This window comes from Clavelina lepadiformis, chromosome 8, assembly GCF_947623445.1.
Source record: "Clavelina lepadiformis chromosome 8, kaClaLepa1.1, whole genome shotgun sequence".
Taxonomy (NCBI): Eukaryota; Metazoa; Chordata; class Ascidiacea; order Aplousobranchia; family Clavelinidae; genus Clavelina; species Clavelina lepadiformis.
The window spans coordinates 2580667-2607189 of NC_135247.1; the positions used below are offsets into that span (position 1 = coordinate 2580667).

At 36.3% G+C, this 26523-nt stretch overlaps 3 protein-coding genes across 9 annotated transcripts; 2 read left to right on the plus strand and 1 right to left on the minus strand.

The window, feature by feature from the left end:
• Positions 1–411: 411 nt before the first annotated feature.
• LOC143469269 (protein unc-50 homolog) lies at positions 412–5392 on the plus strand. Of its 2 annotated transcripts, none has more exons than XM_076966910.1 (8): positions 412–650; positions 796–912; positions 2265–2290; positions 3332–3397; positions 3617–3737; positions 3866–4005; positions 4118–4219; positions 4348–5392. In XM_076966910.1, exons 1-8 carry the CDS (start codon positions 523–525, stop codon positions 4479–4481), a joined length of 834 nt encoding a protein of 277 aa, XP_076823025.1. In that variant the 5' UTR covers positions 412–522; the 3' UTR covers positions 4482–5392. The 2 variants fall into 2 exon arrangements, with proteins under 2 accessions (XP_076823025.1, XP_076823026.1); XM_076966911.1 differs by having other exon boundaries at positions 412–647.
• Positions 5393–5746: 354 nt separating this feature from the next.
• On the plus strand, positions 5747–7062 carry LOC143469270 (uncharacterized). The gene is made up of 4 exons (XM_076966912.1): positions 5747–5920; positions 6023–6205; positions 6370–6596; positions 6787–7062. The coding sequence occupies exons 1-4, from the start codon at positions 5912–5914 to the stop codon at positions 6914–6916; spliced, it is 549 nt and encodes a 182-aa protein (XP_076823027.1). The 5' UTR covers positions 5747–5911; the 3' UTR covers positions 6917–7062.
• Positions 7063–8035: 973 nt separating this feature from the next.
• LOC143469775 (uncharacterized) lies at positions 8036–25644 on the minus strand. 6 transcript variants are annotated; one of them, XM_076967586.1, is made up of 15 exons: positions 25424–25644; positions 24970–25049; positions 24646–24697; positions 24024–24571; positions 19329–19403; positions 16304–16378; positions 15541–15628; positions 15240–15363; positions 12198–12253; positions 9799–9926; positions 9569–9698; positions 9113–9235; positions 8898–9050; positions 8385–8514; positions 8036–8153 (listed from the first exon to the last, which is right to left on the minus strand). In XM_076967586.1, the coding sequence occupies exons 1-15, from the start codon at positions 25440–25442 to the stop codon at positions 8111–8113; spliced, it is 1824 nt and encodes a 607-aa protein (XP_076823701.1). In that variant the 5' UTR covers positions 25443–25644; the 3' UTR covers positions 8036–8110. The 6 variants fall into 6 exon arrangements, with proteins under 6 accessions (XP_076823701.1, XP_076823702.1, XP_076823700.1 ...); XM_076967587.1 differs by having other exon boundaries at positions 8910–9050; positions 19323–19403; XM_076967585.1 differs by having other exon boundaries at positions 19323–19403.
• Between the last annotated feature and the right edge of the window lie 879 nt (positions 25645–26523).

Below are 26523 nucleotides of genomic sequence, written 5' to 3' on the forward strand. Positions count from 1 at the left end.
ATAACTTGTTAACAACGAATCACTTTGACTTTGTAAAAATTTGTGAAATCCTCATTTAATGCATCCCGACGGATTTGAAATTTTCCGGGTTTTCCCCAATGCGTATCTGTTCCGTCAGCAAATTCGTTTTCTTTGCCTTGGACTAACCTACGGAGATAACTTCCACGTACGTCGTAACTTACTCGCTCAGAAAAGCAATACAATGGCAAAGCTGTGTGCGACATCGTTTTTCAGCAACATCGTCATCCTAGGGCCTAGTTGTTTTGCTTCAGGTTAACCCATAGATAATACATACAATATACAGTATATGTATTATCTATGGTTAACGTATGTGGTAACATTAGGCAGTTATAGGCTAGGAGTTTGTCGATAAAAATTACGAATTTGTTGCTTATTTTTTTTTGAAAACTCTTTAGACCTTAATCCCTGTCAATTAGGGGATAATCTATATTAGAAGTTATGATATAACGTCTGAGCATACGTATGCGTTAAATAAACTGGATGTAAAGTTTTGCAAAGAGAATGTCTTCATACAAATCACCACCGAGTTCAGTTTACTCGTTTGCAACGTCCACGAATTCAGCAAGAACTGCAAGAAGTTCTGAATTTTCTTATCATATAGGAGACCATTCAACCAAGTCAAAATGGTGGTAAAAAATAACCTGTACAAATAAATAAATAAACTTGTTTATCAATAACTACCGGGTAGGCTAATGAATATAGCTAGCCTATAGCCTACTTGTTGATAGAAATTACTGAAATAGCAAATAGGCATATAATGTTTGTGTTAAACAGCACCAGTGCTACCAACAAAACAAAAAAATACCTTCGCCGCTTATTTCGTTTTCGACAAATGGATTTTGAATTCGCTGCTTGGCAGATGATGCATCTTTTTGTGTCTCCTCAGAAAGTGTAAGTAAAGATTTAACGCATCTTATTTCATTTAATTGTATTGTTTATTTTTCGCCATTAACTGTGCGGAGCGAAAGTTACGATGCTAACCGTTGTAGTTATAGCACAATAAAACCACATGCTTACGAACAGTTAACGAGCAGGAAAAAGTGGCAAAGCCCAAGGACTTAAAACATGCAAGATAGCATGTTAGCATGGCCACTAAACCGACAAGATAATTTCTAAGTTTAACGAATTTAAGGACAAAATAACGCAAAACAACGAAACAACTGCACTGTTGGAAGATGTAGAGGATATGTTTCCTAACATAAAAAACATGCATGTTAATAGCCGAAATAAATATATAAAGTGGCACGGTTAGATTAAAATGACAATGAATATTTTAAGTACACAAGAAATGGATGTTTCAAGAAAACCGCACAAAAGTATCTCCATCCTAGGGACCGGAATCCCGTTTCTGTGAATGTGTAATATAACGTTGGCAGAAATAAAGTTCTGTACTTCAACAGTTGAGCCTTGTGTTTGATGTTATCATGCCTGGTGGCAACCATAGTACATTTCATTTCAGTTAATTGGGTCTATCGGTTTATTTGCAAACAAACTCTGTTTGCTGACTTTACATTTTGATTTCATTTCCTTCAGGAACGACAATTAAGTTAAGGAAAGTATTTTGCATTCCATCAAAACACTTTCTCACTTGACTCTGCCTACATTAGGCTATGCATTTATTTCTAACTGAATTGAAATGGCAGCTATAGTACTGCAAACGACAGTAACCACCTCAAAATGCCATGTCTAACAGATAAAGAAAACTGAGAAATCTTAATCATTTTTTGCATATTCTTTGATCTTTTTGTTACTTTTATCTGCTGAAAAAACTTTGCTCGTTTATTTTTTGCCTATGTTTCAAGATTTTCTCATTATTTAGGGTTTTAGCTGAGAGCCCTCTGTATGCAGACTATATTTTACCACCTGACTGTAAAATTACTGCTAAAACAAACGAAGGAGATATGAGCATTTTAAACAACTTTGACAACAAAATGCCACAACAGAGAGTCAAATATAAATGTAGTTGGTGGAAATATTTTTTGGATAAAAATGAAAAAATAAATATCTCTTCTAGGTTATATTTTTAAGAAGTTAGTAAAATGATTTTTGGTTTTGACATTGCCAAACACTTTCATAGCCCTTTAAAAATGTAGGTGTTCAGAATGGCCGCAAACCAGCCGATAGACCTTATACTATATTACCTAGCCAAAGAATACTCATTCTGGTTGTCTCACCGTCAACTTAAGGTGCTTTTTTCAAAATTTCATTCTTTGATCATTATAGCTTTGTTTATTGTTTTACAGCTATAGAAACTTTCAGTACAGAAAGCGTAAGTTTGGTTGTAGTTGTTTTTCACATTTTGTTTACAACTTTATGAACAATTTGAAGTCTGGCATATGTATTGTGTGTATAACTTATATAATCATTTTTGCTCTGTTGGAAAGTTTGCTTACAGCATGCCAAATAGATATATGTCTAAGCCGCAAACACAAGTCTACCAGTAGCATAACATATATATATATATAGAGTATGTATAACAAAGACTGTAAAGCATATAAAGACAATTTTATAATTGGCGGTAATAAAGTGCATAAACCAACTTTTTGCATGAGATATAACTGGCATATCATACAAACAGACAAGCGTAATTTATGAAATGGAGGAAGTAAAGATTACATATTAACACGTCGACTTCCAAGGCCTGGTTTGCCTATCTGGTCCCAGGTGCCAAGCAATATTCCCCTCGTTTGTGGGTTTTAAATTCTTAATGCATTCGAAAAAGTTTGCTTCTGTTGCCAGGGGTTTTCCCGTTCTTGTTCCGCACGCCATGTGCTGGCGAAAAGATAAGAAAACTCATGGTTGGCAGCGTAGGCCAGAATTCCAACCACGAGTTATATCTTTGTTGGCAGTCAACGTGTTAATGTTAGTAGTAATCATTTCTACACATGTACGTGGTATTTTTCATAAAACAATCACTTTATATAACTATGCTCTATTTGTTGCAAGAAGTTTCGAATTTCATAAAACCCATACATATCTTCGCCAATGCATATAATTTTGTATCACGATTTACAAAAAAGATTTTTGACAGAATTACAAAGTTTTGTGGTGTTCTTAAGGTTAAATGTCAGTTTCTCGCATTCTGTGCAGCGGCTGATTTGCAAAAATGTGCATTAATACCGGCATCAATATACATCATTCATTGCGTAATCAGGCTGACATTCCTCAGATTTACGCACATTTATCATCATCATCATCTAAATTAATGTTCTTCCACGCAAACTTTCCGGTGGAGTATTTTTCAACTTAAGGTGCATTTTTAGTCAAAGAGTATTGGTTTTCGTGATTATAACATTTTTGATCTTTACAGAAACAAAGAATCAGTTTGCAAGGGATGACCCGGCTTTTCTCGTACTTCTCAGTTTGTGTTTCTGTGGTACGTTAAATAAACCTAGGCCTAGTTCTACATCTGTACAGTGTACACCCACCACAAATGCTACATTCTAAGGAACCTGCTAGTTACTATGAATCACAAAATTAATGTTGTGATTGTGAATCATTAAGCGCATTGATTTATGCACATCGTTAACAAAAAGGTTGTATTGTATTAAAATTACAGTAAATTTTTGCATTGTAATTAATTTGTCATTTTCAGTTACATCAATCGGGTTTGGCATTGTCATGGGGTTATCAGCTGGCAAGATTGTCAAGTTATTGTTGTGGATTGTTTTCATCGATTGCGTCGCGGTTGGAATTGTAATTGCAACCATCATGTGGTATATTGCACTTGGCATATGCTTATAAATTTACCTTCATGTATGCACAAGATGCGCATTGGACATATTCTAAACTGTAGCAATGACTTGGCAAGAAAATTGCCTTTAAACTACTTTATTGTTTTTAGGTTTGTCACAAATCGTTATTTAGTTCTTGTATCACGAGTTGGGCAGGATGTGGAGTGGGCGTACGCTTTTGACGTCCATCTCAATGCCTTCTTCCCCGTCTTAATGATATTACACTGTCTCCAACTGGTCCTTATAAATCGTAAGTTGGAACTTTAGACCTGCTTCAGTTGTTCTTTGAGTTTTTTTTTTACATCGTGGAAGTGTAACTGTGTGAGAAAGTTTGTCTGATTTTTTGTTTTTGTGATTGACAGCTCTCATTGCCAAAGAATGGTTTATATCCACATTGGTTGGAAACACGTTTTGGCTTGTGGCATTGGGCTACTATATTTATATCACTTTCCTGGGATACAGTGGTGAGAATACTGGACAGAATTGTTTAAATCAATCTGAACTAATTATCTGAAGTTGATTGACAGCTCGATCACGATTAGTAATGAATAGTTGGTAGCCTAGTTTGACAGTTAAGCGTGTGTTTTTCCAGTTCTTCCATTCGTGAAAAAAACGGTGGCCCTTTTATCTCCGATGGTCTTACTTTTTGTCATCTATGTCATCACTCTTGCCTGCGGTTGGAATATTACGAGGGGACTTTTATGGTTTTACGAGCATAGGGTCTGAGTTTACGGCAATTCTGTGCATTATTTCTGTTATTTCGTTTAGCGTACATACATATCTATCCGTGTGTTCATTATATGCACTGAGGTTGTGAAAAAGTTTTTTTTACCAACAGACAAGTTTCAAATCCCTAACAGCTATGGTGACTAAAGAACATGCAATCACAGAAATATTATTTTTCTAAAACACATTAGATTTAAGAACACTGTTTGTTCAAATCACTTTTTCACTCACCTCTAACTTATATCTGTGTCAGTAAATCGTACAAAACGCTATTATTCCTTTATTTCTTTATTTTATTTCAAAGTATCAGCTTCGAAAGTTCGTTTACACGTGCATGTTTGAATTGTTTTGTTTTAAGCGCAGTACATAAGCCCCAGCAACAATGTACGCGTATCTCACGACTCGCAGCATTGAAGTTGTACAAATCTCCAATGAAATGTATGTTGTTATGTGGATCTTAACAAGCTACCAAACGTTTTGTTGAGGGTTTTACGGCAATTTTTATTCCCGGTGTATCAGCTTGAGCAGTTTTGACGCTTTGAGGCAAATTATAAACTTGAAAGTGGTGATAATGCTTCATACTTTTATATTTCATAGCGCATGGACACGTTTGATCGTTTTACCCCGCTTGAAATGCCAGTGGTACTGTACTTGTTTTCAGGCTTTGAAAATATGAAGTTAAGTTTTCTGGATGTCCAAAGGCACTAATACGGGTTGGATGCCCAGTTCCTTTCTCTTGAACGGGTTAACTTCTTGATATTTTGCTTATCAATATTATTTCATATTAAACTGCGACGATAAAGCGTTTCTCGCATGCGTGATTCCAATCTGGATCTAACAATTGTTATTAATTAGCCATAACATAAGTTTTTACCAATGCATCCAGCGCAAAATTAAAACCAGCCAAATAATTACTATTTTCGAGATTGCTAGCTCTTTGAAACTCAAGTGACGAAAAAGTTAATTTCTACAGCAGTCATTCGTTGTCAAAACATCCTGTCGCTGAGGTAAAGCAAGGGTCAAATTAACCATGAATCAAGATCATTTCTTTGTTAAGATCATGGCCCCACATTGGGAGAACAATGGGGGTTGTTGGGCTGTAAGATTGCCAAGGGCGGCTCTATGCTCCACATCACAAAAGCGATAAGATTAGGCTGTTTGACTTAATATTCCGTATACGCCCATTTGGAAGTCTTCTTTTGTTTCTTAAAATTTTCTTCCACGCCGGAATGCTTTAAGAAGTGGATCAAGAAAGCAATTTGTCGCAGTTGGTTGTTATTTTTTGTCAGTTTTGCTGAAATAAGTAGAGGTAAAGTCTCATGCTTAGAAAAATTGAATTATATTTTCTTTCGTAACCTGTTAGATAACGTCTTGCTTAGGTTAAAATAGACCGGATTAACCAATTACAATAGTTGTCATATCACTTAGTAATGGCAAAGGTAAGTGATGTTGGTTTATTACGCTACAGCGATGAAGATTTTGCCAGCTGAACTACAAAACTTTGGTGATATTAGTTAGACTTTTTATTTATTTCAATTCAGTTTCTGAGCATTTTGATTTGTCTGACATTGTTTGTGGCCTTCCTGGACCGAGGAAACGCCTACTGCTTTGCCGGCTATGGCTGCCGTGACGCGAGCACAAGCAAAACTTATTCTCCCGGCGACACTTGGACAACAAACAAATGTGAAGAATGCAGTTGCCACGCTGGACAGAAAGAATATCTGGTAATGCCCAACATCAGATCATAATGAGCAACTCTAGATCATGTGACCATTGTTTTCATTTAAAGTAAACAATTTGCACAAGGTCAAAACACCAGTTTTGAAAATGTGTGTACCAACATTATCGATTACCGATAATTAACTTTATATAATTATATTTTGAAAAGAAAACATGTCTACGAATTCGCGAGGACATGCTTTGGCGGGCTGCTCAAGGAAAATGGATCAAACCCGCACAAACAAAAGTAGTCTTGGTGCCTTACGGCGAAAAAGATTCCGTAAAATGTCAATTTGAAATCAGCAAGAAAAAAGCTCAAGCCATCGCAAAGATTCGTATCTTTCAGCGAGTAGACTACTACACCGTGGAAAGAAATACAATGCAGTGCTGTGCCACGTAAATATGATACTTTATTCTGATAGCATATTACGTGACAGATCGCAAAAAAAATCTGGTCGTTAAAAAGCCGGAACTACAGTTACCAACTTCTACAACTACTGTATTCTTTTAATACTTTAGAAATTGTGTACCGGTTTGACTAGCTATATGGCCAGATAATACCAAGAAATTTGATAACTATTTACAGATATGGAACTCCGGTGAATGTCGCTGATGATTGTGAGGCGATTTGGATACAAGAGGAATGCAAATACAAGGTGGTGGACATAGCAACTAAAGGTCCTTGCGACCAGCCTATGTCTATGGTCGGCAAATAAGCACAATTACGAAGAAGGCTACCAGTCAAATAAACATGAAACTGTTAATGATAATTTACAAATTGCTCAAACTTTTTTCTTAATTATCCTGTGATTTTAAAGAATTACAAACAAAAGGAAGCTTAAAATGTAATTTGTCAAAAATTTGAATTTGAGAAGATGTTCTAACTAAGTAAAAATAACTTTCAATTGGACGCATCTGTCAGGTCGGTGGTACAATGGTTAAAGCGCCTGGCATGTGGAAATGCGACGCGGGTTCGAGTCCCAGTTGCACTACCGTTTTAATGCCCTTGAGCAAGGCATGAACGACGCTTGCTTCTGTCCAGTGGTCCTGGTTAAAATTTCAAATTCGGTTTATATGATATAAAAACAAACTCAAGGAAACAAATGAAAATGCGTGTGCACTGTAAGCTGAGCACGTTTTTCGAGCAATTAGTTAAAGAAGTTAAAACGTCTGAAGGATGAAGAGCATCTTGAATAAACAGACTGCGAGATTATCACAGGAAGTAAGGGGCCTGTTAAAACGGGATGTATTCTTCCTGTCAAGTTTGACATACTGTTAAAATTAACTGCCAGTCACTACAGCCATGTCATGATTCCTCTCATATAAGCTCAAATCACGCTCATCAATGGTGAACGCTTGGGACAAGCATATCTAAAAAAGTCACGGAAATCGCAATATTAATGATCGGTCGGGCCTTTAGGCCGATTTCTTGAAATTTGGCCTCCTATCAATCCTGGAATGCATCAGAAGCCGAACCACATGGGTCCGACCAATGTGATTTATATGTCCATTGCTGTTTTTATTGCTTCGATGTTTTATTTTCTAATAAGCTTGGTTTATTATTTGCAAAAAAACGCCATTGTAAAAGTCAAGTAACTTTTTATAAACAAAAACCTGATCCAATGTCGACCTGGGCACGGAAAAGTGCGGCAGTACACTGTTAAGGTCAAGAAAACAAATGGGCCCAGATCATTGAAATGTGTCGAATTATGTGGCTCAGATCTACTAAAAGAGTCGGCGGATTTCCGCTTATGTCAAGCAAACGTACATTCGTAAACACAAACTTTGGCTTGATGGATGATCTTAAAAACGGGGAAAATAGGTTTTTCATTGGAAAACCATTAAGGTGTCGTATAGTCATAGACAGTAGTTCAAGACAAGCAGGTAGATCCATATAAAAATGCGACTTCTCAGTAAGGTCCTGATCTTCCGCCACCAGAACCACCTCCCCTCCTGAAAACGTGAAAAAAATTAAAACGCGGGCTTGGCTGGCTACTACGGAACTTGCTTTAAAACATTCCCTGACAGGGCACAATAGTTCAGATATCAAGAAATGACGACTTCAAGGAAGCCATGAAAAACGCGGACAAAACAAAACAGAGCAAATACTGATAGTAACTCAGCAAAACAATAAGCGATTGATTAATGAAGCAGTCTGAGCTGATGAGAAGTGAGAGATATTACCATTTTCCTCCGCCGTCACGTCTGTCTCCGCCTCCCCTGCCACGATCTCCTCCATAACCGCCGCGACCTCCATCGTAGCCGCCTCTTCCTCTTCCGCCTCTGTCTCCTCCAAAACCACCACCTCTGCCTCCTGCGATAGCACAAGATGAAAACATGAAGTTTACATCAATGTGCAGAGCACGACGATCGTATATTTTTCACCATTAACACCGTGGGTAAAAAATGATGATGCTAACTGTTATTAATTATAATACGAAAAGGAACATGGTGACAAATAGCTAATGAACACAAAATGTGGTTAATTAACCCTGTCCCCTGTAGTTTAATCAATAATATATTACGGATGTAAAACCATCGAGGGAACTCAACGATATTGAATGAATATTGTTCCCGCACGGAAATAATCTCATCAAACATAACACAGCAGGTTAAAAACAAAACTTATCAGTATTTGCAATTTGTAAACTTTTTCGATAAATTTGAGAGCTTGGATAATATTTTCCCGACACACACCTCTGTCCCCACCTCTTCCCCCTCTGAATCCTCCTCTGTCCCTTCCACCATCATCTCCACCATATCCACCACCTCCACCAAATCTTCCACCTCCGCGATCTCCGAAATCTCGGCGTCCTCCTCCACGCCCGCGGTCACCACCGCGTCCTCGTCCTACAATTGGAAGCACATGAAAAACATTCACGTCATTGTTGGGTTGTGAGAGATCGTCTTACCTCCAAATCCTCTTCCTCCACGACCTCGTGGACCGCCACCAGCACCAGCACCAGCACCACTGCCGCCTCCGGATCGTTGTTGAGCAAAGCTGACACTCAATGTTGAGCCGCTGTATTCCTTTCCTAAAGCGACAATAAATGTATTAGACCGAAATATCAAAAAGGGAAAAACATTTTGAGTTGAACTAAAAAGATCGATATTCCGACAAGGAAGAACAAAGGAAAACAGGCCCTTAAAGTTTCCTAAGCAATTCATGGTGTTTCACGTCTTGCGCTACACGCAAGATAAAGTGAACCGAATCTGTAATAAAGTGCTACAGGCAACCACATGGCAAGCAGAACTTGTCTGTACAAGTGCTTCACGCATTTTGACTTCATATTTGTGACTTAATATGAAAAGGCATCTTATAAATTAAAAGTCAGTGTTATTATATCTAAGTTCTACAATGTACACACCATTAAACCACTGAATTGCGGCTTTAGCAGATGGTGGGTCGTCGTAAGTAACTGTGCATTCTCCCTTTGGCGTGTTAGTCGTTTTGTCCATGTAGACATAGATGCGTGGTTCTTGGGTACGCTTGTCTTTCTGCACGAGTAAATCGAACAAAAACACTTCATTCATAACGCTGCAATTTTTGGGATAATATTTGGAAAATAAACCAAAAAGCAATTAATCAAGTTGATACCTTGATAATCCCAATTTGACCGAAATATTCTGCAATTTTTTCTTTGGTTATTTCCTCACCAAGTCCTTGGACAAAGATCGTGTCACTTTCTGGTCCCGGTGTGGTGTCTACTTGTGACGGCCCATATCCTACAGAGAATGATTATGTGAAAAACTATGCCGACTGACGATCTATCTCTACCGTATTTATAATCATCAGTGGTGTTGCAAGTGGTTCTTTTACAAGACAATTCAAGAATTACGAGTTAATACGTTGAACAACGATGCAATTTTTTACGGGGGTTCGTTATCAGCAAAGTTCAAAGTGAAATGGCAATAATACAACAACTGTGCACAATGTTACAATAACAATCTTATTAGAACAACTTGGTACCTCTTGCTCTGCAATACTATTGACACCCTATTATAAGTTTGCTTTGTTTCTTTTCAGTTTTATTGCCTAGTCTATGATGGTTTACATTTGAAATATGGTTGATTAGACAGCCTTTATTTGATTGCGATTTTATTCCCTACTTTTGCAAACACAAAATATAACTTAGTTACAACTCCAGCTTCGTAACTCGGTGGTGGGGTGGAGAAACAGGGAAGGGAGTCAGTTACATGATAGATTTGTATATACATGGATGGAAAAATTAAATTCTGATGTGATTACTAAAACACAGGAAGACAACGAGTTATAAGATTTGATCCCAAGAGGCTTTTGCACAGGGGCACAACTCGGCAGACACCTTAAAAAGATTTTAGAAATGTTTTGTTTTAATTACAGTAAACAACTTTCACAGAATTTACTGGAGTTTTGTTTTAAACCCAGCAATTTTTAAGAGATACAAAAATATATAATTTTTGGTGTTGTCAACAATGGTCTCATAGCATAATGAAATTTTGGCTAAATGAAAATTAACAAAGTATGAAAATACCAACTGATTTTGCCAAAACCCAAAAATGATCAAAAGATTTGCAAATAATCTCAGAAGAGACTTCCTGGCATAAAAGCTATCAACGTATGTATAGGATGTGTTATCAACAGGTTTTCAATACTTCCTAAATGAATCAGCAAATAAATTCAAAGGAACCCTTTTATACATGACTTTCATCCAAAATAGGCTTGATTTTCATCAAGATTACCATTTCCTTACAACCTATGGTCCCATTTTGTTCGAAAAAAAAAAAAAAAACTAAAAAGTTCTTTAACAACATTTCAAAACACAATTTTAATAACCCAAAACAAACCAGAAGAGGATATTACGAAGACTTTTTAAAGCAGAAATCACCTATAGTGACTTTGTGTATAAGAACAGTTTGATTACAGGGATACCACAGTTATGTGTCTTGAGCTTAAAATGTCTGTTTAAGGACAATTTTCCGAGAAAATAATTGGCTTCACAGAAAAACGTATGTAGACTACCATGCTACATGTGGTGTTGATTTAAATTGTGTTTGTTACGTTATCACAGGCTTGTGGGCTTGTATGCATATAGCCCAGGTAGTCTATCACATCAAGCAGTAGCTTACATTGAGACAATATTTTATAGTCTTTGTAATGCAATGCAGAAGCCGATTTAACCAGAGTTGCTGTGTAGGGTCATTTTTCTTAACTTCGCCAAGAACAAAATTTGTTTATGGTGTTGCTTTTTCAGAGGTCCCTTTCGTGTGTTACAAATGGAAATTTTTACTGTACAACAACACTTGGTGTTAAAACCACATATAGTCGCCAAAATTCAGAAGCTATAGCCCACTAGCTTCAAAAACTTTCCAGGTTAGATAAATTGTTAACATATATGTTCACTGAAATTTTTAAGTATTTTAAAGCGGAAAATAAATTTTCTTTATATGTCTTTTTCAAAATGCAGAGCCCCCAATACACAACACACTCAGTACAAGAAATCTAAAATCCTGCTTTTATGCCAAACCCCTGAATTCGACTGTAGTGGTATCCAGAATCGCAAGGCACATTATTTTTGTACATGCAAGCCGAACATCCCATTAGAAAAAGTTAATGACGCGTTAAAATAATGTTGGTGGCCAACACAATCATTATGACAATGAACAATTATGTATCACAGCATTGAGAATAATTGTGGAGGGAGGGAACAAACAGGATGTAAGGGTGAGTCATCAACTTAATGTACATTCGCACAAAGGCTATAAAGAATTTGGGATAAAATTTTTCATTTGTGGGATACACATAAAACTACCTCAGTGAACTGGGTAAAACCTGATTTAATGAGAAGCTGATGGGTTCTACGGTCGCCTTTGTGGCATTTGCAGACCAGGAATATTTTAGTTTTTACTCAGTTTCATGGTCGAGCAGTATTAAGCGTATGCACAGAGGTTCAAGTAAGAAAGAAGCAGGTTTGATACCTTCATGCAGGGACCTGCCCTCAATGCAGAGGCACTTACCACCACCTCCACCTGCGCTTTGTCTGTTGTATCCACCTGAATCGCCAGATCTTCCACTGAATATAATCAAAGCATAAGCATTTATTTCACTAAACTGGCACATAATTTATACACAAGGAGGGTTGTTTGAATAAATAGGCTTCACAGCAGGGGTGCCCACAGTTTTTGGTTTGTAAGCTGCTTGAAAATGACCGAGCTAGGATGTTCTAATAGAAACTCCTATAAATTTCTATGTGTGCTAAATATATAATTTATATTGTATAGGAAACATATACCCTAACGATCAGTCAACTAACTTTTAAGCAACGGCATAGTTTCCACGTTGTACATTATAGATTAATCATGCGGTCCATGTGAAAACAAATACACATGTATCGATACCATGTATAAATATATTTTAAAAGTGTGATTTAGTCAACACCCGCGTTATCTGCATTATATATCTATCAGTTGATGAATTGGGCACCCCTGGTTTGCAATCAATCAATCAAATCATGTAGAAAAAAGTATAACTGACATACCCTTGTTTAAATATCTTCCATTATGCCAATAAAAAGTGTTAGTAAGTTAAATATATGCTCATAATGAGTAAATAAGTCTGTTTTTGAAAAAGTGATTCAACTTTTTCTTGCTCACATATGTGTGAGTATGAATAAAAACACTCATTCTCCATTGAACATTCTCCACCAGTGGATCCCAACATAATTTTTATAACTGGTTAACAATGCCCATTTACTGTTCTCTGCTTCACTGTATTGTTTAAGATAACAAATGTTTTAACATCTTTAAAAGTTGATTTTGGCGCTGATTATTCTGGAAATGAACAATAGCTTATGAACTATAGGATAAATAAGATAATAAATAGGATAAATAAGAATTCGTTGACACAACCCAATGTTTTCATGATACAGCATATGGGTATGACATATCTATTCTTTAACAAGATGTTGTTTCAAATTTATGATGCAGTGTAAACACTGTCATTGAAGTCTTTGTGAACTCTGAAGTAATAAAACACCATAGCAAGAGTGATATACATGCGTAGTGACAATCGCAGCTAAATTGCTGTTGCTTAAATTCATAACACGTGGTAGTTTCCAATGACAGTCCTGACATGTTGGTGGGAAATTGGAAACAAAACTTCAGTGAAATGCTAAATAACAATAATCCAGAGTACATAGGTAATTATAATTTTTAAACCATGGACTTCAGATTGAAAAGAAAACAGTATCCACAGTTACAGGTAAATTTTTAAGCAAAAGTCTCAAATGTGCATATGCAGAAGCCTTCGATGCTTAAAAGATGCTGACAATCAATTATTATTTATTTTTTGCGTCAACATGCTGAGGTCTTGGAGACGTATAGATCAAAAATTAAGATTTCTCTGATTTCAATAAAGTCTTATGTAGGTTTTTAAAACACCTGTTTAGACAAATTACAGGTCAGTGTTGTTTTTTAGCCTGTGAACATCCCTAGCATTTAGTGCATTAAAAAGTCCCAGATTGCATACAGTCCGTGCCTAAAAACTGGTGTGAAAATGGAACAGATGTTCATTTTTACTTTGGGTCTCCGTAATCAGAGTTTAAGATAGATGATTATAGTCATACTTCAATTCGACGAAACCTTAGGCATGTTTATTTCACATTCAAAATACCAGCGAGTATGAGATTTTTTGAATACTTGCATTTTTGGTAATTCCATTCTATGAAGACACATACCATACGCCTCCTTTAGGATCTTAGGTAAATGCAGTAAACAGACCGACTTAGTACTTAACTTAGTACTTAACATACCACATGGATCAAAACTCTGCTTATTTGGAGGAGATCATAGTTCACAGCAAAAACCCTCAACTCCAAAACCATCAAGCCAACAAGATTTGTTGTCTAATAAACTGCTCCACTGCAGAAGGGTAGTTTGTGCTAAACCAATGAGCCACAAATCGCTTCCTTATGACTTTAACTGGGCCACATAGTGAACAATATTGTAAGTAGATTAATAAGGATTATTGCCCAGACTACTATTCTAAGATGACATTTAAAACCTATATTGTTGAATACTATCACTGTGACAGTATCACAACATGTTTATTGTTCATATATATAAGGCAGCTTTTAAAACTTAATGTAACCAAAATTAACCATGCTTTCTGAGCTGCTGCAATAGAATGCAGCAGAAGAAAAGCGCATAAGATGATCTAACGTTGGCAGTGACAACTCAAAATCCCATTGTTTGAATGACATAAGAAGTGCTATTGACAGTATGCCCATTAATCTATATCTATAATGTGTTGAATAAATTCCTTCAGTAAATGTTTGCTTGCATTACAGTTTTTTTCAGACAAAACTGTAAAATTACCAAGTTTTAATACTTTAAAATCGTGATCTAAAGGATGTGCTGTTTTGCAATGTTCAACTCCACAGTAAGCTGCACAACAATGAATCCTTGTACTTAGTAATCAAATTTCACAATAAAACTAATGAAGTCGAACTTGCAAAGGAAGGTGATAGGTGATACATTGCATTTTGTTAACTTTATTTCTAACTGTGCAGTGTGCATAGTTCAAGCTAACATAGTTCCAAAAGGGAGATGGCATCTGTACAACAACAAGATCATCAAAAAAGAAATGGTGATAAAATTACATTTGGAAACAAAAGGCAACTTGTTGCAGATTTCCAATTCGAATATTACAGCATTTATGCAGATTTTTTGACAAATTGTAATGTAACAATTTCTCTTGTTACCAACCAAATAATACAGATAATTATTACGTTTGGGCTTCCAAATATGGATTATTCACTTCCTGATGTATCTTCCTACTTTAACTTTATTCAACTGTGCAGTTACTGGTTACTGGAACAATTGTATTCTGCACTAAATGCTTGCTTATGGGCCATGTTTGCTGCTAGATTCAGCACACTCTTTCTCTGAAAAATCTAATGTGGACTAAAATATTTCAATTTTGGAACAACTCGATTGCTTGTGTGCGCAAAAAAGACTGAAAGCGATCCCCAGAGAGCACAAAACTTTGCCATCACTTACCGATCACTGCCATCTCCTCCGCGGAATCCACCCCTATCACCTCCAAAACTGCCTCTTCCTCTGCTATCAGAACCGACTCCTCTTCCTCGGCTGCCACCCATGCCGGGTCCGCCTCTTCCGGCACCTGAAAAGATGATAAATCGATAACTAATAAACTTGATATTCGGTTAACGATGTTATAGCAAAAGACCCCACCAGTGCGCAACCTTCACCATGTGCATGAACTACTTATATACACATTAAATAATTTAAAAACAAAATTCAATCAGCTTATGTTTAAAAGCAATTCTGAATCACTTACCATAACCTCCTCCTCCACCCCTACCACCATCTCTAGGCCCTCCCTGGCCGTATCCTCCTCTGTTTGACTGATTCCAATCCTTGCCAGCCTAGAACCAGAAAGACTAAACTTTAAAATGTTGTCTCTTGCTATGTGTTAATCAGCAGGACACAACTTCCACTATTATGTGACAATTGTGACTTATAGTTTATAATTGTTGCACAATTTTGCTTTGTTCAATTGTTGACTAACAAAATTATAAGATTAAACTTTGTCTGACCGAAATTCATCAAGACATGCAACTCAGAGGTAGCAAAATATGCAAGGCACCAAAGACAGAGAGTAGCAACAGGCATGAGGACAATATTCTGTTTGAATGATAACCAACATCCCCCTAATATTAATCTGAGATCTTTGTTGTACAATTCCATGATTACATGAATTTTGCGTATGCTTACAATTGCACACTCATACAAAGAGGTGAATGGGAATTAGTTATGATGTAATAATCCCTCAATTTTCGATCCTAATATGAGCATACATTTGACTACTTGACTACATAATACCATTAAAACATTGCCAATGTGTAGACAAAAGACGAACCAGTGACCAACATTCTTTGTTCACTAATCATTAGACTCATTATATATTAGTATACATATATATATATATCTATGCATATACTCGTACATACTACATACCATGTATACAAGTAACAAAATCAGTCAATGAGCACATCAAACCCATTCTATATTGTTCTGGAATTCTAGAAAATTGTGATTACCTGGCCATACTGGCCTTGTGGGCCCTGTCCGTATCCAGCAGATTGCTGTGGTCCTCCTTCATAACCACCAGACGGCTTAATTCAAGTGACAATATATATTAGTATTGGTTTGGGTAATGTAGTATATGAAGAAGGTTGATTTAGTAAACTCTGTAAAACTACATCCTACCGTGTTTTTCCTAAAATAATTTAACTTTTTTAACCCAAAAAGTACTTCTAGCAGGATTTCTTTACTCCTTCTGTGAAGTAACCCCCAATTCAAAATATGTTGGAAAGCAGAATTTAGTAACAAGCAGTATCAAGTGGATATGCTGCTCTGAAACTTACTCCTATCCTACCACACATATCAAAACATAACTCGCTGTTTTTTGATCAAAAATTTGTTTGCAACTTACGTGCCCAAATACACTCAACTGCAACTTCTGTGAGAGATTTAAATCGAGGGGCAGTGGATAATGAAATTAATTATTAATGTATGCTCAACATTTGTACTTTCATCAAGGTTTCTGGAGAAATTTCCTGAGCCAAAGAAATATAACAAGTTTTATTTTAGGAAAAACAAGGTAGCTTTGTTTATATAGTCAGCTAATCTGTGTAGTAATTTAACTGACATGCAATTATGTGGTCCAAATACGAAACTTGGTGGCGTTATCAAAATACGGCAATGCCCTTTGACAAGGCATTAATAACAATTGATCATGATTGGTGCTTCCACGTTCTATAGTAGTGGTTCCCAACATAGGGGCCATGAAGCAAAATTTTGGGGGTCGTAAGCAGAGGGTATGTAAACACAAAAATTCAAAAAAAAATTTGGTCCTATCCCATATTTCTTCCACTTAACTCTTTATCTATTATGCAAGAAAACATTTCCACACTATTTTGGCATTAAAATATATGATATATAAAACAATGCGATTGTGATGAAATAATGGCAAATGTGAACTTTAACTTTAACATTCACAATAAAAACACATTTTGTGTAAGTAAAATTCCAGGTTTCGCTGGATTTTTTCATAATGGACTTAAATAAATACAGGACTACAGACAGTCACTGCTGTCATATGGATTGGGGGGGGGGGGGGGGGGGGGGGCAGGGATAAACAACATACCTGAAAAGTGAGCAAAGATCAGAAAAGTTGGGAACCACTGTTCTTTTGTATATACCAAATATACTGGTAAACAAAACCAATTAGAAGCTACAATACAGACGAAATCGGTTAATCGTATACTGGTTAAAAGTATCAATCGTTTTATGGTATCAAAATCTGAAACCTCAAACCGAATCCTATCTAATGTTAAGTAAAACCATCGGTTAATTAAATCACACTTAAAGGAATAAATTGGATTATGGTATCAGGATTTGCTTCTCACTTGCATACTGCCGTCATTTAATCGTATTATCTTCTTCGGCTAGACGTTCGGAAGCAAATATGAGTCGCGTATCTCACGTTTACCATCAAGCGAAAGGAGAATGCCTTTTTCGTGTAATTGTCTTGTTCATAATTTCGTTCGGTCAACTCAAACAACGAATTAATTATTTTACAAATTTTATACGGATCAAAGGAAAAAAAACAACTACAGTACCAATACCGACTACACTTGAAAAATAGGGCTGTGATGTAACAGAGACCATTCACGATAAAAGGAGAGTTCGATAAAAGCAGTTTGCCGAAAAAATGCTTTGATCAACATTGTGCTCTTGGGCGATAGCTGGCAATGTACCCAGCTGTGTTGCGTAACACAGTGAAATAGGTCACTACAGTATTAAACTCTACATAATTTAACCAGAATTTTAGTCAGCTGACGTTGTAAGATCGTTTCACAGAGTTGTACAGTACTGTGATGCCCATCGCAACCAAGTTAGCTCACACACATTATCAACAATAATGCCTGTTCATGATAAACATTTTTTTTAGCATATTGGTTTTTAAAAACGGATCAATCGGATATTCATATCAAAACATCTGGCAAATAGGTGATACGATTAACCAATTTCGTCTGTATAAGGTAAAATTTGTTTGTGCAAAAAATCAAAGACAAAAGACCGCAGCTCAAGCAGTTCAAAATTCGTGCTCAGTTTGAATAAACAAAAATTTTCCTCGACCTGAGGTGGCGACTTTAATAATATATAGCCTACATAATATTTAATAAATTGTCTACTCTAGCAGTAATCCTATTCCAGTAACCGTAAAATGTCATGTATAATTCTCAGTTTTTGCAAAAAAAAAACCCAAGCACGAAACTTGAGGTGCGACTTACACATGGGTTATAGATGAAGGGTGTTACAATTTACAATCTCACAAAAGTGAATATTTTAATCTAATGCCTTTCATCGTTATAACTTAGGTTATGGGTTAGGTTATGGTCAAGGTTTTGGTCAAGTACCACTGAAGAAAGTATTTTGTTCAAGGTTTAACACTTATATAATTCTGGATCCTTGCCTTAAACCTAAAACGAGGACAACTCAAGTCCTGTAATAAGAATCCTAACTAAAATTTCTTGGCAAATTGTTAAATACTAGCATCCAAACAAACCTAAGCTCTTAAAATATCCAAACACGTTGACACTGTCAACAGATTTCTATTTTTAACCAGCTATCTCATTTGTAGTGTAATTATTCTAGTGTGTCAGTAGGTTACCAAAACCAATGCACCTATGTCAAAACGTTACAATAAAAATAAAATTTGTATAGGTCTGTACAATAAAAAGGAAACGTTGCCAAAAATGTCAACGATAGGCATTGTGGCATGTATCAGTGCATAAATACTATTGTTTGACTGGATGTTCACATTGAATTTGGTAAAAATAAATTTTATAGCCTACATATATTCCACGCAAGAAAAGAAAACTGAGACTTATACATGAGTAAGACCAATGCACGAGGTGTTACAGTTGTAATAGTCCTACATAAATAACTAAGCCTATATAATTTCTTAAATAAATACTAATGGAAAAACAAGTGGTTATGAATATGACTTATGATTTATTGGTAAAATCTCAAAACAAAACAGGAACACACCATTACCTGGCCGTACTGGCCTCTCGGACCCTGGTCATAGCCGCCAGACTGATGTTGCCATCCGAAACCACCACCATTGGACTATTTATTATCATACATAATAACGTTAAATTTTTCTTCAGACTTCAACAAACACATCAAAAAAAATTAGCAGTAGATGAATTAACTCTTTTTAACCCTAGAATGCATAACAGGGGTCAAAATGACCCAAACGGTGCTATTTATCATAACTGCTTAACACATATTGCGAATTAGCTCCTGGATTTTCTTGACTTTGTTAGTCTTTTATACTTATACATGATGAGAAAACAGTTGTTCTGTAAAATTTTACCTTTGACAAGAAAAATGCATTTTTCATTAAATACCCCGAGAATGCATAACAGGGGTCATTTTGACCCGCAGCAAATTGACATAGAAAATACGTTGCTTCTGGCTTGTTAACACTTTCGCTGCCAATCGACGACATATGTCGTCTTTTGTTTTCAGACGTGAACTGCCAATCGACGACATGTGTCGTCTTTTTACAAAAAAAAACTCCCTTGACTGCCAACTTCTGTTTGTTGCTTTATATAAGACGAGATGACAAGTTGACAATTGTTGGAACAATGAAGAAATGCAAACGAGAGATTCCAGAGTGCATGAAAGCTGCTAAGTCTCGAGAAGCAAAGACATCACTCTTTGGGTTCAACAATCAAATGACGATGGTCAGTTATGTTCCCAAAAAGAATAAAGCTGTGGTACTATTGAGCACAATGCATCACGATATAAGCATTGACGAAGAAGACCCAAAAAAGAGGCCTGAGATCATCAGGTTTTATAACAAGACAAAGATTGGTGTTGACTTGGTTGACCAAATGGTTCAAACATACACTTGCAAACGACAAACCCGCCGATGGCCTCTAGTTCTCTTTTACAATCTGCTCGACATCGCAGCTCTAAATGCATATACCATATGCAGACAAGTATATCCTGATTATCAGAGTGGACAAGGTTCAAAGCGACGAGGTTTCATAACAGATCTTGCAAACTGCCTCATTTTGCCCCACATGATGACAAGACAGAAAATTCCTCAACTCCACAGAGCCACAAGCGAGGCTATGGTGAAATGTGGCTTAGCTTTTCGAAGTACATCCCTGCAAACAGCAAAAACACGTTGCAGAAGAGGAAGCGGTGTTCCTTATGTCCACACGCAAAGGATAAGAAAGTTGCAAAATGTTGCAGACCCGTGTGCCCAGAACACAGCGTGACCATGATCACATGCAACAAATGCAGTGAATGAATCAGGCTATGCGTTGTAATGTGAACTGTTCTGGACTTTTCTTTCATTTTCTCATCGACTTCTTTATACTGTTTTTCGTCGGTTGTTTCATTAAAATGCGGCAAAAACTCTAGATATGTCATCATAACGCCAATGGAAGAGACAAGGAAAGAACAAAAAGAAAAATATTTAAAGTCTAAAATAGAATTGCATGTAATAGCAATACGGGTCAAAATGACCCCAGTTATGCATTAGCGTAAGTTTTTTTGTGTATGCATTCTAGGGTTAATCATCTTCAAATTTTAAACATGTATATATAAATATATATATATATATATAAAGACAAGTCAACAAGGAAGTCAAGCATGATGATATTATATACATAACATATGGGTCATACCAACATTAAAAAGTTTGAATTTAGGTTATCCTGGTAGATATATACATAACGCTTTTTTCATATCAGGTTAGGTCTATGTTCTATTACCAGTATCACGGGCGCCGAACTTGGGCGGATTTTTCCGCCCTGGATTTTTCTAACAAATAATAGCGATTTTATGTTCAAAAGGTTATACAGTCAAATCCGGTTAATTGCATTCTGGATAATTAATCGCATAATTCGTTTTATCGCATAAAGGGCGCAAGTCCCAAACCATAGTCTATCATTTGTAAAGATAACACTTCGGTTTATCGCATAATCAGCTTAATTGAATAAAAATGAAGGTGATTTATTCGATTATTCAAAAGATAAAATTGAAAACAACGCGCACTGGGAGCGCACACGCAATGCGTAAGCTTTGTGACTTGAACTGCGCTTTGTTACGAAACAATCAAACCAACAATGCTCAATTTAAGTATTAACACGTGGCTGTCAATAGGCAGATATTAACATTCGCACTGTTTTAGTTTCATTTAAGCGTTGCGTTATAATGATGCCGTATTATGTGAAGAAGTTTTACGAAACAAACAAGTTGAAAAAGACGACAACAAGAAAGAAAGCTCTGCTGATGCAATCGCTGTGACAACACCAAAAAATAAAGAAGTTTTGCATGTACTTCATACAATTCGCCAACGACTACAGTTTGAAGGGGCGGACATGGCCACATTTGTTCGCTTAAAAACACAAATGCAAGAAAGCATGTTTTCATGTTTTGCGTGCTTGAATGAATGGATGATCGCAATACACAATAAACGTTAGTGTTTTGCGTGTTGACGTCTTTACACGTGACCAGCTTCGCACGTCAAGTAAGAAAATAAGTAGAATTTGCTCTTTCGCATAAACGCATAATTCGTTTAATCGCATAAAAAGGCTTGGCAAATTGACTATGCAATTAACCGGAATCAACTGTATATGCTTTTGTTGGAAGTGTTTTCCCATCTCTGGTGTTACATCTGTACAGACAAACAAAATGACCAAAAATAACCTTGGGACGACGCATGCAAAGAGTTTAAAGAGAATAGCGAGTGCAAAACTAGAAGAGGGTGCGGAAAATCATAGACGAGATACTTTACTGCAGGGTTGAAAATTTTAACGTTCTTGATTATGTGTCAAAAAGAAGTATATTCAGTAATCGTTGCTGCTAATTTTGTTAGATCTGTTTGGTTTTTTTGAAGCGAATAAAATAAAAAACGAACAATAAATGAATAATAGATAATGATTGAATAATGCGTATAAGAATGTCGTTCATTTTTGCCGTAAACTTCACAGAACTAAAAGTAGGACGTATGGTAGAACAAAGAACATGCTCACAGCGATCCGTAGGCAGAAGTGGCAAAGCACTGAGACATGAATAGAAATAAAATTGTGCTATAAGTGGTAGTTAGCATAATCAACAAGTCTAGAAATTTTATAAAAAGCAAAAACTTGTAGCATGGCTGTTGTCGCAAATAACGTTGATTAGAAGTATATTTTATCTTATTTCGTGGTTTTACAACAATCCTTGATACGGGGAATTCCCAAACATCTGAACCCATTAACTTTTCCGCCCTACATTTTGTAAACTTCGGCGCCTATGACCAGTATATATATATATATATATACTACAAGGTTACATAAACGCTTTTGTAATTTTCAACTTTCGTTATTTGCGTTGTAGCATTTGTATTTAAGTTTAGGTTTGGTACGTTATGAATAGGCTACTAAAGAAAGTAGCTGCAATTAAACAGTTTGACTAACGTCTTTACAAAAGGTAAAAAGAGAATGTTATCGTTGAATTATGAATGCTTGTATGTTATGACAATCAAGTTTTAAAACAACACCTCGGCAGAAACGTGGTTATGTTTTCCCTGCAAAAAGCATCTAAGCTACTCATGTCCACTACAGTACTAAGCGCTGCATTGTCATTATGCTATTCCTTACCAAATATTTTTCAGGAAAACAGATAATGCAATCCTTAAAGACACATTGCAATAGTGGTTATTATCGTAATTATGATATATATACTATTTCTGGTCCAGTGCATTTGAATTGACATGTGAATTTGGTGGACGAGGGACCGGTGATGGAAACAAGTGCCAAAGTTCATTTGTCTTTGAGTGAACTTATGCATCATCTACAGTTACTGTATTTTCCTTCTTCATTAGCTATCAACAAATTAAAGAGATTCAAAAAATTACACATGCCCTCAGTGTGTTGTTTTGCTGTAACATTTGAATCCATGCATTTATCATCACATGGAACTTTCTAGTTGCACTAATCAACACAAACATCATAGTACAAAATTTGGATGATGTTATAGTGGTATAGAGTCGTCTTCTGTTCAACAGCAAACATTTGTCACAGTGAAAAAATGTACAAGGGTTCAGTTATACATATTGAAATTTTGACCAGTGTTGTCCCTTTTACTGCAAATGAGTATCGGCTCAAAATATCGATTAATTATTGGTCTCCTTGACCATTGATAAATAATTAATTAATCGTTATCAGTATCAGTTCAAGGACTTTGCATTAAATCAGAAATGCCGTCAATGCATGTGATACTTTAATCAATAAAATTGCTAATAGGTGGAACGATCATAGCGAGAATAGCCGATATAGTTGTGGGAATCTGCTATCCTTAAACACAGAGAAGTATCATTTCAGACTCCAATGATTCATTCATTAGAGCTAATTTGTATATAATATGTATAATTGTATACATCGAGGCAAAATTGTAATACTGTATACTTAGAAAATCATCTTAGGAAAAACTTAACGTATACGAGCTAATTTTTGGTTAATGAGACTATTAAATGCTTGGATGGTTTTAATGCTTATCTAGTAGTACTTTCATGAGCAACTTGCTAGCTTATCATGCATTATCACATAGCAAGAAACTGTGCAACTCGCGTATATCACAAAATAACCACTACCTTAACATGGAAAGTACAGTAGGTAAAAAATTTCCATATGATTAATTCGATAAAGTGAAAAAACTTAAGATAAGAACATTGTATTCAAATACCTGTCCTAACTGTCCCTGTCCTTGCTCATATCCTCCAGATGATGGCTGTTGCTGACCACCACGACCATAACCACTGGAACCAGACTGCTGTTGGCTTTGACCATACCCACCTGACTGCGATGCTCCACGACCCGAATAACCAGTCTGTCCTTGGCCATACCCAGCTTGACTTTCTTTAGTTTGGCCATATCCACCAGACTGTTGACTTAGTGCATATGAAGCAGATGCAGACGGCTGACTTTGTCCATATGAAGCAGACGCAGACTGTTGACTTTGTCCATATGAGGCAGATGGCTGTTGGTTTTGGCCATATCCACCAGTTCGCTGGCTGTAGCCTGAACCACTGCTGTCCTGACCATAACTACCACCAGATTGCTGTCCTTGTGCTTGCCCATAACCAGGTTGTTGGCTCTGGCCACCAGAGCTTGCAGGCTGCTTTCCGTAACTGCCTGATTGTGTGTATGAAGCGCTCTGAGTTTGTTGGGTACCATATCCACTCTGGCTTTGGGCACCCATGCTTTGTTGAGTGTATCCACCATATTGCTGACCTAGATAGCAAAATTGAATTCATTAGCCTATTACAAACTTGATTGCAAAACATGATCATCATAACTGCACCTACCATCACCTCCTTGTGGATATTGTGAGTAACCTTGATATCCACCGACACTAGGCTGTAAAACATTACCGTCAATGGAATATGTTAAAAGATGCTGATTAATAAATTTCAAAGAACTAGAATTCTTACCCATTTATAAAACAAACAAGAAATGATCCATATTTCCATTTATGCATACTTTAAATACTGTAAACTCATTTGGCCTACATAATGTACTCACTTATTTCTGAATAATATTTCAGAGTTTTAGCATTGATTTGATGAGCACACACTGGTTTGGAACAAGATTTTGATTGCACCCTTTTAATCTAAAGACATAATACTTACATTTTGCTGTTGGCCGCTTTTATTCACTTGCCCATAGTTATACTGTTGTGATTGCCCACCAGACGCCATGTAACCTTGCTCTGAAAATATAACACAGACCTGATCTATTATTAAGTACATTTACACATACAAACAACTTTAATTAAAAATTAAAATCAATGATTTCATCTGTGAACATATAGGAGCTAGTGCAGAAGTGCTCAACCGCAGAATGAATTTGTGAGCTTCTACTACCCAAAGGATGGTAGTTTTCGACAAGAAATCGTGTGTGCAGACACGCAAATTTTTGTGTGATGGCATTGGCTACACTATAGCCTCAAATTTTTATTTATTATAAATTAAATTATAATATACCAGTGGGATGGGTAAAACATTTAGGGTGTACGTTTATGAATCTCGCTCGTGTAAGCGCCACACTTTCCACTATGGACAACAAATATCGTGATAAACTTACGACTGCCATTTGATGCCATGCTGATGCTGACGTGTGTTTTCCTCTGTTCCCTTCTCACGGAAAATGTTTTGGTTTGGGTTTGTCACCACACCAAAAATAATTTCACTTAATAACCTTAGCTTTATCTATAATTGATTAAATGGTTCTAGGCCTAAATTTAAAATATGCTCTAGTATGGCCTCGACAATCTTTTGGACAACGTATTCAGCTGCTGTGAAAAATTTTCTAGGAAACAAAATATTAAATTTAGCTAGGAAAATTGTATATTTTTCAAAATAATTACATTTCTGTAGGCTTAGGCTAGGCTACGTAAAAAGTACCGGTGTCAATATCATCAGGCTACCTAATGTTGAGATTTATAGTCCAACAAACAAAACTGCTCAAAAATTAAGCTAGGCCTATACAAAGGGTAAACTTTATAGCCTACAAGTTTATACGCAGCATTCAAGTAGGCTAGGCTAGCTACACCGGTAGTCTAGCCTAGCCTAGTAAACCAAGTTCAAAATTGACCACAACAATTTTACAAAATAAATGACCAAAACGGAATAAAACAAATGTAAAAAATATACGGTAGCCTACCAGTAACCTATACATCAGTTTCACTCCTTTCAGCCGCGTGTGGTGTGGACCAATTTTTCACTTGGGATGGTTTATGGGTAAAGCACGTGATTTAGACAGCCAATAACAACACGAAAAACAACCGATGTTCAAGGGACAGATTTTTTAGGATAACATGAATATACGGAATAAGAAATGCGAGAAATCTGAGAATGGAGAAATGCCAGGCTAATTTGTAAAAGTTACAGGGTATTCCCAGTAGTAGTTTATAGAATGTAAATACTTACGGAATAATATACAGTGGTCACTATCGAGATTGATAACGGTATAACAAGGCATTAAAATGTTTATTTTCGGAATAAGGAAAGCCTTCGAATGACTTAAACCAAACTCAGCAATAACTCCTAACCAATGCCTTTATAATATTATAAAGAATATATATATATATATATATTTAATATATAAGAATTTAATAGTATATAAAATAACTATGCGCTAATCCTTGATGAATGGGGTACTTTTGCACATTCAATAAAGTGTGT

Bases quoted from the DNA above. Each gene is read 5' to 3' on its own strand.
- LOC143469269 (XM_076966910.1), top strand. From the start codon at position 523: ATGTCTTCATACAAATCACCACCGAGTTCAGTTTACTCGTTTGCAACG. The intron at 3,738-3,865 runs GTATATTGCACT...TATTGTTTTTAG, and splicing joins GTAATTGCAACCATCATGTG to GTTTGTCACAAATCGTTATT. The intron at 4,220-4,347 runs GTGAGAATACTG...GTGTTTTTCCAG, and splicing joins CACTTTCCTGGGATACAGTG to TTCTTCCATTCGTGAAAAAA.
- LOC143469270 (XM_076966912.1), top strand. The intron at 6,206-6,369 runs GTAATGCCCAAC...TATTTTGAAAAG, and splicing joins CTGGACAGAAAGAATATCTG to AAAACATGTCTACGAATTCG. The intron at 6,597-6,786 runs GTAAATATGATA...AACTATTTACAG, and splicing joins ACAATGCAGTGCTGTGCCAC to ATATGGAACTCCGGTGAATG.
- LOC143469775 (XM_076967585.1), bottom strand. The intron at 16,379-19,322 runs GTGTGTTCCTGT...ACTTGAATTAAG, and splicing joins GCCAGTACGGCCAGGTAATG to CCGTCTGGTGGTTATGAAGG. The intron at 12,254-15,239 runs GTAAGTGATGGC...GATTATATTCAG, and splicing joins GGAGGAGATGGCAGTGATCG to TGGAAGATCTGGCGATTCAG.